Below are 20769 nucleotides of genomic sequence, written 5' to 3'. Positions count from 1 at the left end.
GCAAGAAGGTTGAGATCGAACAAAGTATTACTAAAACCTAAAATGCAAAATAGCGGGGAATGAGGGAAATGAGACTGGATAGCATGAGAGGGGCTCTGTCGTGAAGGAAAGATCTAGTTCATGGTAGATACGGAGAAAGCACTGATGACATCTTGAGTGTACATATACTTTGACGAGATTTTAAAAGGTCAAACTGATGATAGGTTAAATGGGGTGCAACTAGAAGTAGGAATACCAGAAAGATTATTTAAATTGCTCAGAATTCTGGGAATCTTCCCAGTGATATTATAAGTGTCCATCAGTGAGAAGAGGACTGATCAATCAGTAAATTTACGAGGCCAAGCTGCCATAATGCAATGACTATATGTGAGGACAGAGAGGAATCTAGAGATGCCTACAGATTCAGGAAGAAGAGAACAACATGTGAAAACAACATCTGGTGCTGTCCAGATCTTGGGAAATATTCAGAGCAACAGGGAGCAGATCAATCAACTTAGTTTTTATTCAGATGCTTTGAAATCTCACACACACATTGGGAAAAAAACGAATATATGCAGGAGCAGTTAATTTTAAATTGACTAAAATTACAAGGCAGCTCCACAATAGACATTGGTTATTAAAATAACTGCTGGCCTCCAGCATACAGGATCCAAGGGTGGACTGATGATTAAGATTGTCCACTTGATAACAGCAGAACGTTGCGAGCATTGTCTGTTACCGAGATTATTGTGAACGTATTCTAGAGTTCAGGATAGTCTTTCTCGGATAAGAGAGTTTTGAGAATGACTTTGGAGGAGGTGTGTGGTAAGGGGGCTCAAGGAATCAGAAGAGGGCTGGGGACTGGAGAACAGTCAGGGGTGGCTTTCAAGAGGTGTTTGAAGCAAAGAAGTCAACAAAGATCAGGTTGAAATAAATCATGGAGAAGATGGAGAACAGGCTTCAGGGAAAAGGAATTAAAATGATCAATAACAAGCCTAGAGTACAGCACAAGGGGTCACTGATGGGAGAGGATGAAGGGATGGAAGTCATTTATAGATATCAACAGAGAAGTTTATTATCAGCATTAAGGGATTTACAGGGAAGAGGTGAGATGATAGTCCTCTTCTGAGCTACTTGACTGAGCATTTGATGCGTATCCACTCTTTCTGCATAAAATTCTTCAAGTCTTTAGCCCCTCTTTTTGTAAACTTATTAATGAGAGGAACTCAGGAAAATTGAAGCTTTTTCATTAAAAAATGCATTCCTCGCTCCTGGGAATTTTATAAGAATATGGGGCCACGTTTTATATTAGTATAAATTAAGCTAACATCAAGATGTACTTGCAAATTAGAAACAAATACATTGCAAATACTTACATTGAATAGGAAAATGTAATAAAAATTATATCTAGATTAATATAAACAAAATAAACATTCTTAGACTTTTCAGAGTCTTTCTCTTAGAAGTTTTTCAATAATTAACTATTAAAAAGTACAGTAACATTCTGAGTTACTTATATGAGGTAAAATATGACTTAACGTAGTAGGATGTTTGGCAATTAGAAGCCACAGTCTTGAGGAAGTTGGAGAGGACAGTCTTTTCCTCTGAGTGAGATCCTCAAACTTATGGCCCCAGGATTTTACCATGATACTTTGGTGGATAGCAAGGCTGAATTAGTGAGTTTGTCATATTAGTTGAAGTTACTTGGAAACATGACTGAAAAGGTAGTGGGATTTTTGTGGCTGATATCATTGATTTATAAAATTCTTTACCCAAAGCTGTGGCATAACATGCAAAGACACCCTATACATAGCCTTGAAATTTCTTCATTCCTTCTGGGAAGAGAGACCAACCATTGGCAATAGTTAGAGAAGATCTTTCTTTTATGGCTCATCATAGGAATCAGTTATATAAACACTGGCTAAGCAGAATTGTTTCTAAGTAAAGCTTATATCGTGGAATTGTTGAGCTTTCTTTCTCAATTTGATTGAATTCTGCTTGATTTTCAATTATCGCTGATTTTTGGATATTCTGGGTTATGTTATTCAAATATTATTTATGTGGGAAGAATTCTGTTTTGCAAATAAACATATGAATTTACGTATAAAAAGAAAGGAATATTTTGAGTATGTTTGCTCAGAAACTTAGAAGTTTGGGATGAGTTGTTTGAATTTACCAGTTTTAAATATTTTTAGAACTCGAAATTGTATGATATGAAAATCTTTACAAAAGGTCTGATGGATACCTTCTTTATATGTTATAAAGCAAAATCCAGAAATACCATTTACCCAATTTGTAAACCAAGGCTTTGCAAAGTTTAATTGTTATAGTCATACATTTTCCTGCTAGGTAATGCAATATATATATTATTTTATATGTTACATATATTTATATATTTTATATATTGTATATTATTGAATATTTATTAAAATATTCATTAATATTTTGAGTAACTGATATTCCATAAATTCTTTCTTAGACACAAGTATTTTCCTTTCCTTTCTTTTATGAATTGATAGAATCACATCAATAATTTTGAAGGGGAACCTCTGTTTAAAAGATTTGGCTTTAGAATCATGTATAATTTCAGTACTTGTCTGAACGTACTGCATGATTTTCCCAATAGCACAGGAATACTTACACCCACTTATTCCACAGGCTCTCCCTCGTCTCTCTTGAAAATGATACATTATTTCTTAATTTTCTTTTTATTTGATGTGGGATTTGTGGGTTGCACAGTTTCAGGCAGATTACATCTGTAAAGCACTTGGGCTTCTTTTGATATGAAAGAGTCCCCAATCCTTCCAGCATAACCCAAATCATTTGTTATATGTTCATGCTGGCAAGTAATTAGGGAAAATATTTTTCATAAGCTAAAACTTCCTCTCTATTTTGCACTTTGCTTTCACTCTCTCAGCTTATCATTGTATGTTGATTGTTCGGCTCTGCATCTTCTGAATTCTGGGTTTTTTTTCAGGTTTACAATATGTAGGAATAGTGGAAGTTTTAAGAATTTTAAAAACTTGAAACTGTTAAATTTTGTAAGGATTGTAGTCATTATTATTATATTATGGTTTATATTCTTACAATGGAAGAAAATCTGTTTCATTTCCCAAAGTGAATGTTGAAATTTATACTGATGGTGATATAAATCTGCAAATCACACAATTCCAAATTAAGATAACTATTTTAGGTTTTGTCAATAAATTATTTTCCAAATGGAAACATGCAAATACAATTTTATATTGATGTTCAGTCTGGGGAATAAATGAGGTATAGTATATAGTACTTTACAGTTTATTTATATTTTATTTCAAATTCGAAGCAATGCCTCATTAGCGAAACAGAATTTCTCCCATTTTGATGGAGGTTTAAGGTGCCTCTTTTTGTGTAAACTAATAGAAGGACTGTTTGCATAAACACACAAGTGACAAGAATATTTTGACAGTTTCACAAATAATGTCCCATTACAATCTGTCTATTTCTCTTTCCTCCAGTTAACTTCTTCTCCCACTACCTCTGAGCAGCTTGCCTGTAAACCACCTGCTTTCTCCTTTGTTTCTCCAACTAATCAGAAAACACCACCTGACCCAGTTAACCTCGACGGAGCCTCTGTCCTAGAGGAGTTCCACACTAGGAGGCTGGATGTCAGTGGGGCCTTGGTGGAAGAAACAGCAACGTATTTTCAAACTTCCGCTCACTCTTCACCCTATTTTGCATCGAAGGGCACCTCCTCGACGTTACAGGTTCCCCATTCCACTCAGTTATCAGGTTCTAATTTATCCAGTCCAAGTGCAGCCGATCAAAAACATGGACTGACGTCCGAAGTTCTGAAGAAGACAACTTTAACATCGCATGTCCCTAGCCCCAGAGAGAGTCCGAGAACCTCTTCTCCTTCACCATCCTCCGGTGCTTCTCTGAAGTCGAATTCAGCCTCCTACATACCAGTCCGTATTGTCACGCATTCACTCTCTCCAAGTCCGAAACCGTTTACTTCCTCTTTCCACGGCTCTTCTTCCACCATCTGTAGCCAAGTGTCGTCTAGTGGAAATCTCTCAAAGTCAGGAGTGAAATCCCAGGTGCCCTCTCGGCTTTCCCTCCTCACTGCTATGCTCAAGTCAAACCCTTCTCACCAAAGACCCTTTTCCCCTGCATCTTGTCCCACTTTCTCTCTCAACTCCCTGGCTTCTTCCACACTCACACTAGATCAAAGAGTGAAGGAAACCCTACCCACGCCTAAAAAATCTCTCTCGAGTTGCTCCCTGAGAGCCGGATCTCCAGATCAAAGGGAACACCAGGTTTCTGGATTTAGCCAGCAATCCTTTCACTTACCTTCTTTCACCACATCTGTTCCCCCATCTCAGGCACCGTCCCTTTCTCCCACAAAGCATGTCGGTAGCAGCCCTGTTTCTTTGAATGTAGAGAAAACACCATCACCCACTTCTTCAAAGAGCAATCCAACGCTCTCCCTGCTCCAAACCAATACATCGAGTCCTGCAGGTCTTCCTCCTGTTCCACCAAGCTTTTCTCCTCTTTCTTGGAAGGGCAAACAGGATACTGACCTCAGGGGTCTAGAAAAGCCCACGAATATTTACACACATCCTTCTAAGTCAGCCTCCTCTACGTTATCTTCTCTATCTCCTCCCACTAACCAAAGAGCCACACTCTCCTCTCCAGAGAAATCTTTCCATCCTTCCCCAGCTCTTTCAAATCTCATAAACAGATCCAAGAAAGCTTCACCACAGCTATCCGGCCAGGGGCAGAATCCTCCAGCTCCTCCTTCACCCCTTGTCTCCAGTGCTAGCTCTGCCTCTCTTCCCAAATTGGGGCCCTCCCCTCCCGCTCGTGCTTATCTTCCCTCCCAGGCACTCCAGCTCAGTCCCTCGGCACTGCACCCAAATTGTGGCAGTGGTACCTTGCCTTCAAGACTTGGGAAATCTGAAAGCTCAATAGCGGACCACAGGTCATCTGTTTCAACCCCATCACCTCCCATCTCTCTAACAAGAACGGAGGAGCTGATTTCACCTTGGGCATTGTCCATATCAACAGGCCCTGAAACTCAGAAACCCAAGGTATTTTTTTGCACGTTGCATGGTGCATGCTTATTTTGAGATATGGAGGAATCTTTTTTCCAGGGGAAAAATCGGTAGTTATGATATTCATTCTGCTGCTACAGGAGGTAGAGAAAATTCAAGAGGAGCTAGGATTTGGTATATTTGAATGTGGAGATGAATTATAATCTGTTTAAAATTGTGCATGTCTCTGTAAAATTCTTTGATTTTGCAAATCCTTCTCTTATGGTAACTTCTTAAATCTGTGGCTCCATGGGCATTTTTTTTCCAGGCGTAATATGAGTTATATCATTGATCCCAAAAATGGAATTTAAAGCAACTACTTGAGCTTTGGGAATATGATACATTTCTGATTATTTAACAACATGGACCCTATTATTCATCAAAATATCCTATACTGATAGAACAGTAGACAGGATTAGTGTAAAATGGAATATTATCTTAGATTTAGGCCCGTATTATTGCCAAGCTAATTTGAAAACTTTCTATTTCCTTTGCCAGCATTCATTTACTATTGTTAATTTTCTTCCCCTTCTACCAGGTTCATTTCTTTATTGCTCCCCATAACTCAAGCTAAATCAGCATGGATTTAGTTATATACATACGGGGTAAAAGGGAATAGAAGTTTTCTTTATATGTGAAAATTATTTGATTTATTGTAAACACTACACACTTAGTAATTATGAAGTACAGAAAGGGTAGACAGGCTGGGTATAAGAAAATGGAATTAAGAGAGGAGAAATATTGGCTTTTAAATGCTCTGAATCAACCTATTGAGCAAGGATGTGAAACTGGTGTTTATTTTAATATGAGAAGGGAAACATTTGAAGGATTCACCCATAGACTTCATTTCTCCTGGTGGAAGGCAACTCTGCTCTAGAGATGCCAGCTGCCCAGCTCTTCTTAAATAATTTAGGATGTGGATCTCATACACCCAGAATTTAGTTGTTGTACAAATAAAATAAAATAAAATTATGAAAGTGCCTGTATTAGGAAGGATTGGGATTTTCAGTTCAGTGCATTGAAACAACGTAGTTTTAGAGCTTCCAAGTACCATGGAGATCGGGTCCATCTCTGTCATTGTTTGGATGATGAACTTAAGATGGGAAAGATAAAACAGCCCACAGGATCTTGTTAGTGACATTGTATTACAATTCAACTTAAAAAGCATGCGTTAAACACCTACTGTATCCCACCACTATACTAACTTTTTGGGGGATGTATGTGTTTTTTTAAGGAACTTAAGAGAGACTTCTTTGTCTTAAAAAAATAAATTCTATTCAGCAGGAAAAAATATACATACACATAATGTGAAGAAGCTATATATAGTTATTAAATATACAATAAAGCTAGGAAACAAATATAAGGCAATATTAACATGATGTAATACAGATTATGTGTAATTGTTCACTGAATTCCCTATAATAGAAATATTATTATGGGATATGGTTAGTGAGGGAAGTTATCATAAATGTCAGGCCTGTCAGAAATGTTTAAGATTGAGCTTAATGAAGAGGAAAGGAGTTGGCATTTCAGAAACGGTAAACAACATGACCAAATATACAGATGATCCCAGAGGAGTAGATGTGGAGACCTAAGAAGATTGACTTTATCATCGAATACTGATATTAGTAATGGTAATTACAGTAACAGATATCAAATGCTTTCTGTGATGAACTGTCCTAGGAGCTATATAGAATAGTTAAAAATTAATTAAAAGGGACTATGTCAGTTAATTTTTATGACCATATGAGGTTGGTAATATTATTTTCTCCATTTTATACACGAAGAAACTGAAATTCAGTGACTAACTTGCCCAGGTCACATATCTTGTACTGGCAGAGCGACATTTCTGTTAATTTAAGTCTGGTGATTCTGAAAGTCGTGTTCTTTACTACTATGAGTTATTGCCACAAAGCAGTTACTCAGGTTAATTATCATTTTAGCCTGATTTAATAATTCTCATGAAGGAAATCATCATTATTAGGGAATAATGATCAGAATTACTAATTTATATAATATTTGGGTTATTTTAAAAATGTATTCTTAGAGATTATTAAGTCCTTGTATTTTATACTTTCAAAGGAAATGGGATGGAGAAAAATCTAACTTTTTCTATAATTCTAAGTTTAAAAATCTTATTTATTTGAGGTAAAATGACCTGGTGATTATCTTTTCCATACATATGTGTGTTTATGGAGTTCCCTTATGGTGTATTAAAAAAACCCCTGATGATGTAAACATTACTGTTTCCTGAATTTATTAACAATTAGTTTGTAAACCACGCTGCCGTATGCTTACATTATTCCTTCTCTTTGTGAAAAGTGGCTTTAGTCCAGAGGCTTCTGCGAAGTGTTACTGTTTGTGGTTCACTCTGCTTTGTTCATGTTTGTCCTGTTCTTGGAGAGTTAGAGGAGGGTGAGCCCAGAGGGGCTTCTGATAAAGTCTAGTCCTTTTTTGTCCTAAAATGAAGATTGTTGAAGACCTGTTCTTCCCCGGCTCCCTCACTGCTTTCCATATTGAAGAATTTTCAGCATTTGCTTTATATTTTTTATTTTCGTTCTTTCCAAGTTAATAAAATTCAAGCTTGTAGAAATGCACAATAAATTTGATGAGCATGAAAATATGAAGAATGGTTATAATTTATCTAATTTTATCTGTTCCTTTGTTTCTTATAATGGGTAAAATTCATGATAACTTCTACAAAAATAATTTCTTTCTGAGACATGCTGTCCTTTGTTATATTTATTTCCTCCTTGCTGCTTGATATTGTCTCTCCAAGTAAAAGCCTTTTTTCTTGCTTTTTTTTTTTTATTGCAAACCATTATTTGCAGAAATTGTAACGAGTATAAAAAACTCATTAAAATGGATGCTGGAATAGATAAATCTTATCCCAATTTCTTTCGATGTTTGACTAGCTTTGTTTAAATTGCTAAGATTATTTTATAGATTGATAGGAGGAATTAGACAAAAGCTTTGGGATATCAAAGAATTTCTATGCTTTTATGGATTGTTTCTTGTCTTGCTCCTTCCACTGTGGTGCTAATCCAAGCACAGGGCTCTTTTTGAAGTCAAAGCACTTCCGATTGAGATCAGCTTCACTCAGTGCCTGATCCTGAAAGGAGAGGTCCCAGAATACAGATGGCCATCAAATTAAAACATGAATTCTTGAAGGATATTAGTTCAAAGCCTGGGCCCTACTGTCCTTTGATATTAAAATAAAATGGAACAGCTAGAATGGCTGAGCTAAATTCAGGTATAAAGCATGTTTGATGTTTCTTTTTCATAGATAGAATCTCAAGGTTCTGAATCTATTTGCATTAGCAGGATATAATTCATACATTTTAATTTCAGATATAGTTTAAAAATATTTCACATTATAATCATGGCCCTAGACAGGATGGGCATCTCCCTGAAAGTTTCTCAGGCTACTCTTTCATCAACATCTCTATTGTCTGAGATTTTTTTTTCCCATGGGAGAGGCTGAATATCACAAAAGTAATCCATGGAGTTGTATTTGGGCTCCCAATATATTTTGTCTTCATTTATAAAATAGTTTAAATTTTTAGCTTAGTGAGTTATGGTGATGTCCCATTTGGGAATTTGGGATGGCCATTACATCAAAACCTTACACATTTTGCCACTCACTAAAGATGGTCTGAAGCCCTTTTCTATCTGTGAGGGCTGCAGTGGTGTGCCTGCTCTGGCCTTAAAGCTGTTTGGACACATAGCTTGTTTAGAGAGTCAGTTTGGAGCTTTTTGATATTTCATGAACTTTTATAGCTGGCGTTTTATTTACAAACTCTCATTCCTTTAAGGCATCAAAACATTTCGAAATACATCACACTAGAAACTTGGTGGCAACAGTCTCTAGATGATTTTCTGCATTTCTGCTGATCCACATGTAATCTGGGAAACGAGCAATATGGAATGTACCTCCATGAGCTAAAATAGTTAATCTGGGTTCAAACAAATCATCCATTCAATCAATAGATATGTAGTGAGTGCTTGTTATGTACAAGGCACTTTTCAAAGTTGTGAGGATATTGCGACAAATAAAATTGCCAAAAATGCCTGCTCAAAGAAAGTTTATATCCTATGGTGGAAGAGAAATAATCAAACAATATTCCCCCTTCCCCCAAGTAAGTAAATTTTCTTGTGCGTTAGAAGGTCATAAGTGGTATGGAGAAAAGTATAGCAGGGTAAGGGACGGTGTCACGAGTTTGTATTGCGTGGTCAAGACAGAATTCTTTGAGAAGGTGACATCCTGGGAGGTGAGGCTTCTTAAGAGAGTATCATCAGGACAAATCCCTGAGCCCAGAGAGGGCGGGGCAGTTACAAAGAACAGTTGAAGGAGCCCATGTGTCATGAGTGGAGTGAGTGAGGGAACACTGAGGTTGTCAGAGAGAGAAGTAACTGGGAGCTGAGTCCTGGAGGTGTGTAGGCCACTTCTAAGTCTTTGATTTTTAATTTGCGTGAGACAGGAAGCCATTGGAGGTTTTGAATAGGTAATTGACACAATCTTATCTATCTGGCTGCTGTGTGAAGAATAAGCTATAAGAGGGTGAGCTTTCATCTCAGGGAGATTCTGACGCAGGCTGTGCAGGCATGCTCACTGAGGAGCAGGAAGTGTACATTTAGAGTGATGCTCTCCTTTCTCATGGATGCTTCTGGAAGGAGAGGTTGGCCACGATGGTAGGGAGGCTCTTCACCAGGGTTCTCTCTTCTTGTTGTTTACGTAATCTGAGAGTCTGCCATTCACCTGTACTTAAAGTGTAACTGTGAGTTCAAATTCCTAATTCTCAAGGCAACTAGGATAGTTCATTTTGAGATTTCATGGGTCTTTATAACTGGAGCCTGTGGTGGAATTTTATACATCAGCATTGGGGGGTAGGACAGTGGTGGGGAGCATTTCCTGAAGGGGGAGAATATGTTCTTGCTGTCCCCACCTTCATGCTCAGGATTTATGTTGCAATATCTAGTATTGCCTATGAGTAGGGTTAGCTCTGATAAACTTGTGTACTAAAATGTCATTTCCTTTTCTAAACCTAAACTTGGCCCTGCACCTGTCATGTAATGGGTATTCAAGAAATATGTATGAAATATGTATTAAATATGTATTAAATGTTGATGGAAAGCATAGATTACAAATTGGAGAGATACAATAGGTATTACTGAATTTTTTGCTAGATTCAGGGGCACGCTGGTCATTTTTCCCGTCTATGATTAGCTGATAGTGATTCCAGCCTGTAATACTACAGGCTATTATTTAAGTTATAATTACCTTGACTAGAGTGATTTATAATTTTAAACCAAGGAAGGGAAACCAATGAATTTGGTTTAACACCTGGAAGCCTTGAAATGCTAAAGAGGAAATATGTTCTAAATTAGAATTTTGGAAAGAGAACCCAGTGGAAATATAGTGAACTGAAAAGATATCTCTTATGGCAACAAGAATGATCTTCAGACTGAGAAGGAAATACTTCATATGTCTCAGAGAAGCATAAAGCCTAAGACAGATGAGGAAAGAGAAAGAACAAGTTCTGAATAAGTTCATATCTCCTGGTCTAGATAAATTGTATCTCAAAACAGATGAAATTTTTCTTTCTATTGCAAAACTATTGTAAATGATAGGAAGTAAGAGAGTACCAGAAAAAAGGAATGAACCATATGTTCCATTTTTCACACAAAAAATGATAAATTCTGAAAATTATGGCCTATATTCTTAGTTTGTGAATGTTTACAAAAACAGTTATAACTGGAAGTCAGACATTTTCTTTAAGCAAGACATTTATTGAATGCCTTCCAAGTTCTATCCTTTGTGATGTCTTTCAGCATATCAAGAACGGGGGGGAATATGTGACATATAATGACATATTTCTGTGAACTCACATTTGTTCTGAGTGCCCAGTCTGAAGCATCCTCAAGGTCACTCTCTATCCCATCATTCTATTTCGATTTTCTGCGTATTATTTATTTCTCTATGACTTGTCTTTTGCTTTCTTATTTATTTGTTTATAGTTTGTCTCTGTTCATTAGGATGTAAGCTCTAGAGAGTAAAATCTCTGTATGTTTTGTTCACTGCTGTATTTCCAATATTTAGAGCAATGCATGTCACAAAGTAGAAACTGAATAATATTTTGTTGAATGAATCCATTTGTTAAACTGCCATATCTAAATAGACTTACAGCATGTCTCGATGTTGGCCAAACCCAAGTTGGCAGAACCCAGTAGGCAAGAGCTCCCTCTACGTGGTGTGTGACTTGAATGAAGATAAAAATGACATGCTTAACAAGATGGTTCATGAAATAATATAAAAATTCTTATCTTCATAGTTTACAATGACAAGCCAGATCTAATCAGATGGAATTGGATAGAGATAATACGTAAAGTAGTATTTTTGGATCTAGAGAAAAAAGCATAACTACAGGATGGAGTTTAATTTCAACAAATGTTAAAAAAAGATGAAAAGATTAGGGATTTTGGGTGACAGCACGTTTAATGTGAAACAACAATATGAAATGACTCCAACTTCACTCTCTTGTGTATTCTAAACTCACCACAAAAACCAGGGAGACAATTCCAATTATTATCATTTTCACTGTACTAATTGAGTTTATTGTCAATACATGGAGGTGATGATTATATTCTACTCTGTGTTAAAGCACATCTAGCTAAGCACACACTTTTTAAAAATTTAAAGGAATATTGACAGAGGCAAGTGATGAGGATAGTGAAATTCTTTAGCTGAGGATCGGTAAGGAGGGCGTTTGTGGAAACAGCCATGTGACTATCATGCAGAAGAGAGCTCTTAGCACGAGTCATGACTCCAAGGAGGGAGAAATAGGAACCGATGGAGAAGTCAGTGGGAAGCATATTTTGGCTCAGTATAAGGGAGAATTGTTTTCCAGTTCCAACAATTAGAGCTAAATGTGCTGCCTTGGGAGGTAGGCAAGTGTTCAGGGGTGGCTGAACAGAGGATCAGAGAGATTCATGTCTTAGATGAGAGGTTTCAACCAGATGGCCTTCACCATTGCTTCTGATTCTAAGATTCTGTGGCATTTTGTGTGCAATAGCAAGATATATCTCTGTATAGGCTTCTCCAGCTATATTCTTTAGGGCAGCTGGGGATAAGAGAACAAGGATTATAAATGATTATATGTCCTGAAATGAGAGGCCAGGGCATATAGTAGAGAAGCTCACAGTTGAACTCAAGAGCGTGCGTCTAAATCCCAGCTATGACTTTCTAGCTCTAAGTGATCTTAGATAAGTTACTTAACATCTCTGTACTTTACTTTCCATATGTAAAAGGGATATAAGATAGTATCTACCTAATAGGTTTGTTGTGATAATCAGGAGAATATACATAAAGCTTTTAGAATGGTACCTGGATCATAGTGATTGTTAGCTATTTTTATTATTATTGTGACTATATTACAATTAAATATCCATAAAACCATCATGGAGTGTTAATGATACATTTTATTCTGTATTATTTGTCCGTTTAGATATTCTCTGGGAGAAAATATTATCCTATAGAGAAAACATGGATGGTGGAGCCAGGCAGGCCTGGGTTCCAAACCTGTTTCTGGTGTGTAGTCTTAGACAGGTCACCTGACCTCACCACCTCTCCTCTTCCTAATGAGTCTTTTGTTGTTGGGCTTCTGTAAAATTAAATGAGGCAATGTATGTAATTTGTCTTATTGCTCATGAAGAGCTGGCATTTCATTTTCAGTCCTCATCCAAATACGTTGTTGTCTGGAGACCACAACAATGCAAGCTGCATATAGAGACTTAGGGCTCAAAGGGACCTGAGGCTTTCTTCCTCCAGGTCTGGCATTTTCGTTTCTCTCTAGTTCCACTTCTTCCTAAGGAAAATGAATGTGTCAGCCTCTTACCTTCCTCACACCAGTTTAATGGAGGTTACTTCAATTACATCCCTAAAACTCAAGGTTTTATTTTATTTGATTACACTGTCTTCATCTGTAGACTCTTTGGTCTGCTTTCCGGGGGACTAAGCCAGCTTGGGCTACGCGCTGATCTCCCAATGGCTCTGGGCCCCTGGGCAAGCAGCCTGAGACAGGGGCTTTTGAAGTGGTGGGAGCCTTGAACTTGGTTAAGCAGCTTGGCACCCAGAGTAATATCAAAACTGGGCTTTTGATTATGCTTATTATCCTGATTTCCACAACTTCCTCAAGCTGAACCCTCTCCCCCAAATACTCCACAAAACTGAACTGTATTACTTTGTTTTCCTTAAAACCCAAGATGTTTTATCATTCTATTAATTAACACTGCTGTATTAGAAAGTGCAGGAGATGAGGATGAGGTTTAAAAAAATGAATTTAAGATCAAGAGCTTGGCTTTCTAGTTTATGCACTATGGAGTTAAATTGCTGATATCACTTCTGTTCAAAATATTCTGCTTATTAAAAATTGCTGATAAATTTTATGTATTCTGCTCTTTGTTTTTATGAATGATGAAAGAGAATGTATCAAGAGTTCAATTAAATTTATTGGCATAATATTTGTTAATTATGGCACTATAAAAAAGAATCACTTTCCTTTGAGAATCAAGCAAAACCCCCCGCATTTATAGATTAGTACTCCTATGAGGGAATCCTGCTAATGAGAAATTTATATTTAACTTTGTAGAAATGGATGTTTTTAAGTTCTGAAACTATATAGCGAATAATTGCCTATAATCCCTAGGCTGATCTTTTACTGTGATATTTCTTTGCTTCTCATTCTAATAAAATATTAACATGGTGAGCTAATTTTTTCTGTCGAAAACAAGTTGTTCAAGCATAATAACTGGTTTCTTCGTTTGATAACTTGTTTAACTTGGTAGAACTAGTCTAAAACTATGTCATATTCTTCCCCCTTTTCATCTCCACTCTTGCTTTCTGGTTACCCATTCTAGCAATACAAGACCAAGTCAAGCTACAAGGCTTTTGCAGCAATCCCTACAAACACATTGCTTTTGGAACAGAAGGTCAGTGTTGGCTTAAAAGAAGAGTGAATGTTATATTTCTAATGTCATTTTTATGTTTTCTAAAATTTCTGCTTTAAAGATCTGTCTTTACTAAAATAAAATGCTGCTCTTAATTTAGGATGATGTGGTGAAAGCATCTTGGTGAATAAATTGGAGACATCATTGATTCATCACTAGAGGCTACATATGAGCCTAGAGTTGTCCAATCCATTCTCAAGCAGCCCTGGGAAACTTTGGGTTTGGGTTTGGATAAATCCTTGTCCTTTGACATTTTAAATGGTTGTTATATTCAAGAGCTTCCAGCTGTGTTCACATTGATCAAGAGACTATAGGTAAAATGGGGTTACATGTAAGCAACTGGCCACCTTGGTTGAGACTTGTGATTAATAGTGGCTTCCCTAGGATGGAAACATGTTAGCTGAGTATCCAACTTAGCCACTTAGATCCTATTATGGGCTAAATCTCTTTACCTATTCCCATCAGCCTCTGATCCCACCTCCATGAATGGAAGGGAGGATTTGAGACCAGTTCCAATGATCCAGCTGCTTTTACATGGCTCCAGGGCATTTTTGCTTTGCTATTAAGAGTTATTAATTATGAAATTAGAGGATTCTGTTTCAGTAGGTAAATTAAATCAAAGCCTCTTGTTTAATAAGCACATTATATATGCTCAAATGAAGGCCAAATGGAGGATCACATCAGAATCGAAGTGAAATTAATTACCAAATCTATGAAATTATTCATTTCATATGTTATTTTTATGATACTTAGGCAATTTATCGCTTAGTGTGTTAAGTCCATTTTTCTGTGTAATTATAGTGTTTCAGATACTGTTATTATCCTTTGTCAGGACTTTAATGTTTGCCAACCAGGTGGTATTTTGACCACTGGCTTACGAATCTACATTCTTGTTATTTTAGTGTGATCTGGGAATAAAACCTTTGTATGATGTCTTGTTTAAAAGGTAGGAATTGTTAGTGGGAAATGCTAAGTAGCATACAGAAGAACATTAGTGAGCAGCATCTCTTATATCATCTATCTTTGATAACTAATTCCAAATTATCCACATGTGGTCCAGAATCTGTGCTCTATGTGGCTGAATGCTTTGAACTGAGAGGTCACTGGGCTGCAGGGAGATCAGCAGCTTTTTCTCTGGCTTCTCTTCTGAATTTATACCTTTTATACCTCATTAAAAGATGAGATGGATCTCAAACACTGATCTCAGGAGGATCTGGGAGGTGCAGGAGGATGCAGGAAGTGGCACTTCCACCAGTAGCCCCTTATCCTGTTGTCTGGGGTTATTGTGTTGAGTTACAGTGACAGTGTTTCCTCACACAGACCCTCTGCCCATTTCAGATGGACATTTCAGATGGACATCAGTGTCTGCCCTCAGAGAAATGGGAGAAACTCTCCTCCTCAGAAGCCAGGCATACAGAATAGGGGCCTGTGGCATCATGGCATCCTTCCATCATACTTGTCCCCTCTAACCTAGCCTATTACGCTGCACCTATGTAGTACCACTATATTAGTTTTCTATTTAGGATAATAACAATTCTTCTTGAAAGACTTTTGTAAGATAAGGCTGGATGTCGTTTATGGTTCCAGAGTCTCTATCTACCAGCTCCCTTCTCTTCCAGTTAAATGGATTTTAGAGACTGTAATCTATTAGTTAGTCATTAAAAATGAAGAATCATTCACTTAATTTCTAATTTCATCCCAAACCCATTTTGTAAATGTATATGGTGGTATTGCTGTGTATTTAACCTAATGCAAATGCATATAAGAGAGGTTTTGTGTTTTTAATTTTGAATAAAACCTACTTTTTAGGAAAATTATTATTTTTATTTTTAGCGCAACATGTAAATATCATAATGTCTAACTTAAAATAATGTTATTCTAGGAAGCATTGATTATTGTATAAACACTAGTGTGGGTAATTGTCTCTTGGCTGAGATAAATTGTTTTTGGATCATAAATATTTGAATTGTTCAAAGGTCACAAGATAAGACATGATGTTTGTTTTTACTTTCAAGCTTTTGTATAATTACACATTTATTTTGGTGTGTATTCCATGTTTTTAAGTTCCTCAATAAGGAACTTGACTTTGTAAAAATTTTTAAATAGCAAAAGTGTTATCCTAAGATTTTATGAGAGTTTATTTTCATTTCCACTAATATTTCTTGAATGATGTTGTGCTACTCCCTTCGTGGTTGTAGTTTTGAAAAATAAATCTAGTAATTTAGGCCTTTTTACCCATCTGTTTACACAATAGAACTCATCCTATGCCATTGAAATCAAAGGGAATTGTTTCTGACTTGGTTGGGAAAATTAAGACTCTAACTATCAGAGATTCATCTATTTTGGGAAGAATTAATATCTTGGAATATTTTAAATCACAGAAACTTTTCTGAGATTCCTTTACTATCACCCAGAACACAACAATTCGGGGGTAGAGCGATGCTGCCGTCTCAGTATAACATTCGGTTAGTGTCTACGCTGTGGCATGCCTTGAAGGTAGAAGCAACAGGTTTAATTCAAGTCTTAGAGAGTTTAACAGTTAATCCTCTCCCCCAACCAGATTAAACCAATGGTTGATATTTTATACCACATTCTGTTTTATAGCATGTAGTATAATTAATGAGGAATTGGAATCACTTTAAAAAATAATACGATGTTTAAAAGTGAGATTTTCTCCAAATTGAAATATAGGCATCCATGCCAATCAGACATTAAGCTGTCATTGAATCACTGGATTAGTTTCAGCTTTAATCACCCTAGAAGAAGCCCATAATTTTCAAAAGAGTACATTTTGTTGGTGGGGGACATGAGGTTTCTGGTACTTCTGTAATTTAGTGTCTGCATCAAAACTTAAACTTATAGCTTATTCTGTATACTATGGTTGTTTTCCCCATGAACATTTAGGAGGGAACATTTGTAGCTTGAGTCTTCATGAGAGGCTTTATAGGAAGAGATAAATGGAAGGCATCATATTTTAACTTGTTAGCTTCAGGATCTTTGGCTTAATCTCCTGCCAGTAATCATTTCCTCCAAGATTGCAAAGCAGGAACAAAGCAATCAGACCAACAGCATTTGTGACCGTCCACGGACCTCATGACAATATGTTCAATGATATACTGAGCTCTGTAGAGAAAGTAATTTTGATGTGGACTTTAGTTTTTAGTCTCAGTGTGTGTACTGCTGTCCTTTTCAGAGAATGTTAAAGGTCTCTCTCTCTTACTGATTAATATTTCTTCTTATCATCTGAGTCAGATAGCAATAGGTGAAAAGTTAAATTAAACTGAAGAGCACATATTAATATTCTAAATAAGCAAATTATTTTTATTGTGCAACTGTGTTGAGGAAAAGAAAGAAGAAGGAAGAATTATCTCCATGAAATCAAATAATATGCATCTTTATTGTCTCATAGTAATTAATATTTTCCCATGAAAGTATACGTTTTTTCCTCTAATTTAAGTTCTCTGTTCCTTTCCTCACAAATATTCCTCAGGATAAAATCAGACCAGGGTTAGGTACTGTTTTCCAGCAAGTGGCATTACTGTCTGCCATTTTCAGGATAAATTTAATTCATAAGCTACGTGTTTTTGAAAGAAAAATCCGGGGACCAGCCAGATGGCTGAGTGGTTAGGTTTGCGTGCTCTGCTTCGGTGGCCTGGGGTTCATTGGTTTGGATCCTGAGCACGAACCTACACACTGCTCATCAGGCTGTGTTGTGGTGGCATCCCACATAGAAGAGCTAGAGTGACCTACAACAAGGATATACAACTATGTACTGGGGCTTTGGGGAGGAAAAAAAAAAGAGTAAGATTGGCAACAGATGTTAGCTCAAGGTCAGTCTTCCTAAAACAAACAAACAAACAAACAAAGTCCCCCAAAACAAAAAAAAACTGGTGGCTCAGCCAGATGCAGTCTGACATTAATAAAAGAAAGAAAGAAAGAAAAATTCTAGAGTAGCTCAATTTTATAAATAGCACATATAAATTATAGGATTAATTATTTCAATGAAAATTATGGGATAAAAATCATTTTATTTTTTGTGATGGGAGGAAGATAAAGAAGAGCCATTTTGATGACAATAGTAAAAACTGTGCTGTAAAAGTAGAAAGGTAAAGATTTGAGATATATTGTCAGTTGTCAAGTCAATTTATTCTGAATTGCCAGTTTAATTTTTTAAAACGTGAGTTGGCAAACTCCAATCTAATTAAACATATGTCTTTGGGTGAGAATATTTTAAGAGCTCTGCATGTCTCAAAAATTTAAATCTGGTTGCTAACTTAGCATATGGCCTATACTAGAGAGACATCTCTTAATTTAGATCAGTACAAGAAAGGAATGTGTTCCCCATTTCTATGGCAATGGAGAAGTGCCCAGGACCCAAATCTATAGTAACTGGTTCTCCTCAGCCAGTTGTCTAACTCACACTTATCTTTTTTAAATCACTTACCAAACCATGTTTAATTATGCCTATTGGTTGTTTTTTTTCTCTACCATGAACTATTTGAGAGAATATAGTAGTTTTTTGTTAAATGTTCATGGAATGAATTAATTTAGTTTGCAGCTGGGTAGGTCTCTAAAATTTCCAATTTTATTCCACAGGATTTTAAGGCAAATTTTTGCTCATAGGATTATTGAAAAATAAGGGGGCCTAGTGTATGACATTTGGGATGATGATAAATTAAGAGTCTTCCTTTCGAATAGAATAAGCCACATCAGTTTGACTTCCATGGAGAAGATAGAAAGGACCTTCTGCCATAAGGGAAGTAAGTTGGTTTTAGACTTTGAAAGGGAATTGGAAATGACTTAGCTCTGTGAAAACTTAAGTGAGTGAGGGATTACAAACCAACCCAATTCCTTGAGTTATTGAAAGAGATGAGGTGAATTATAGTGAAGGAGGTGTTGGCTGGAAATAAGGAGCACCCTTCTGATATCCTTGATTAAATGAAGGAAAAGGATGGATTCTCCTGCCTTTGAGACTTGATGAACATGTGTGACACTGGCTGAAACGGTTTGCAAAAACTCCCTTCCTCCTGTGTGGGAGGAACTGACATTTAACCCTCCGAAGATCTTGGGATTAAAAACGCCAAGCAGATTTCCTCAATTCTTGAAATTTTTAAACCAATCTTAAGAAAATAATCTAAGGATAAATATTCCTAGCTCCTTAAAGAAGCTGCACTTTTATCTATCTGGAAGCCCCTCTGCCTTACAGGGTACATTTCCCCTTTTCTTCAGATCTGAATACTATTCAGACCTGACTCTCCAACTAGAGAATCAAAGTGAGGTTTATTTTGCTGAGATTACCTCCACTCCGACAGATGGCATTGTATTAATGACTGAAAATCAAAGAAGGCTTATGTAGTCCTCAAAGGATTTATTCTTCCAAATAGCTGGACAGATTAACAAAGTATAGGAGCACTGAGGTTCAGCATGAATCATTTGGGGGGGGGGGTGAATTTGATTATTACTAAAATACAGTAACTTACCCATGAAATTTTTGAAATTAGATAGTCTAGGCATTACAAAAAGTTTACAAGCCCTTTTAGATTATTCTTTCTTTGCAAGCAGTTTACTTTCTAACTCTATTTAGAGTGCAATCTATCTTCAGATTTCTAGAACTTAATCCTGTTTCCAAAGAGAGCAGGTTAGACTGAGTCAATATATCAGACTTAAGAGTCTGCAATTCCATCAGAGATGCTCTTTTTGGGTGGAGAACACCTATTACCATTTACTGGCATATATTCCCCAAACGACTTTGATTTACAATGCTTGTTCATAGTCCTTGTCTCTTAATTATAATGTAGTGCTGAGCTCAGAAACTATTTTCTTCTAAATGTCAGATTTACTATGTTTCTTTTCAAAATCTAGGTCCCAAAGTTGGCTGTTCTGAGCAAAATATAACCACTTTTCATGAGCATATTTCTGATAACTTATATTAGTTAAAAATCTTTAAAAATAGGATTTAAAGCATGCCTCATTTATCCCTCACTTGACTATAGTCCTGTTTGGTAGACAAATGTATATATTTAATAAAAATCTTTTACTGGAGAATATTCTGAGAGAAGTTCACTCAAAATGAATAAATCTAAGGAAACATCAATACAATCCTGCTGGCTAAGTTGTCAAAAAGCAATCTATGGTCAGACTTCTTGTTAATGGAGATTTAATATATCTTCTTTTAGTACATTTTTGTACTACAGAGAAAAAAATTACTTTTTATGGCTGCTAGAAGGAACAGATCAAGATGATACATTTGACAAATAACTTCTCATCAATAAAAAAAATCAATGCTGGTAAATTTCAAAGCTATTTAAACTCAAAATAATCCCCCCTCTAAATTTTAATGCAGTCTGAGACTTGTCTCCATTTCAAAATTTCAGCATTACTGACCTAATACCATATATCTTCCTTGATTTTCCAAGAGTTCTGAGTAGTTTTTTTCATTCTTTGAGTAAATTTCAATATTTTAAATAGCCTAGTAAAAGTTGTGTTTGCCTATAGTAAGTTCCCACAGAGTAACCAGGATATTAACCCTATTTGACTTCAGCTGAAAAAAATATCTGCTCATTGAGCCAGCTGTGATGGCCTACTGGTTAAAGTTCAGTGCGCTCACTTTGGTGGACAGGGTTTGGTTCCTGGGCACAGAACCACACCACTTGTCTGTCAGTAGCCATGCTGTGGTGGCTGCTCACATAGAAGGACTTACAACTAGAAT

The 20769-nt window shown here is 36.5% G+C and overlaps 1 protein-coding gene across 35 annotated transcripts in view; it reads left to right on the top strand.

Annotated features, from left to right (window-relative positions):
- MLIP (muscular LMNA interacting protein) overlaps positions 1-20769 on the top strand; it is a 238815-nt gene that overhangs the window by 127301 nt on the left and 90745 nt on the right. For 28 of the 35 annotated variants that reach the window (XM_070514726.1, XM_014863849.3, XM_070514721.1 and 25 more), the window contains 2 exons: positions 3477-5051; positions 13971-14042. In XM_070514726.1, coding sequence (XP_070370827.1) covers positions 3477-5051; positions 13971-14042 — 1647 coding nt within the window. The remainder of the gene's footprint in view (positions 1-3476; positions 5052-13970; positions 14043-20769) is intronic. The other 7 variants (XM_070514731.1, XM_070514718.1, XM_070514730.1 and 4 more) reach the window with 2 other exon arrangements.

This window comes from Equus asinus, chromosome 8, assembly GCF_041296235.1.
Source record: "Equus asinus isolate D_3611 breed Donkey chromosome 8, EquAss-T2T_v2, whole genome shotgun sequence".
NCBI classification, from domain to species: Eukaryota; Metazoa; Chordata; class Mammalia; order Perissodactyla; family Equidae; genus Equus; species Equus asinus.
This window is presented reverse-complemented; position numbering and strand designations above follow the sequence as displayed.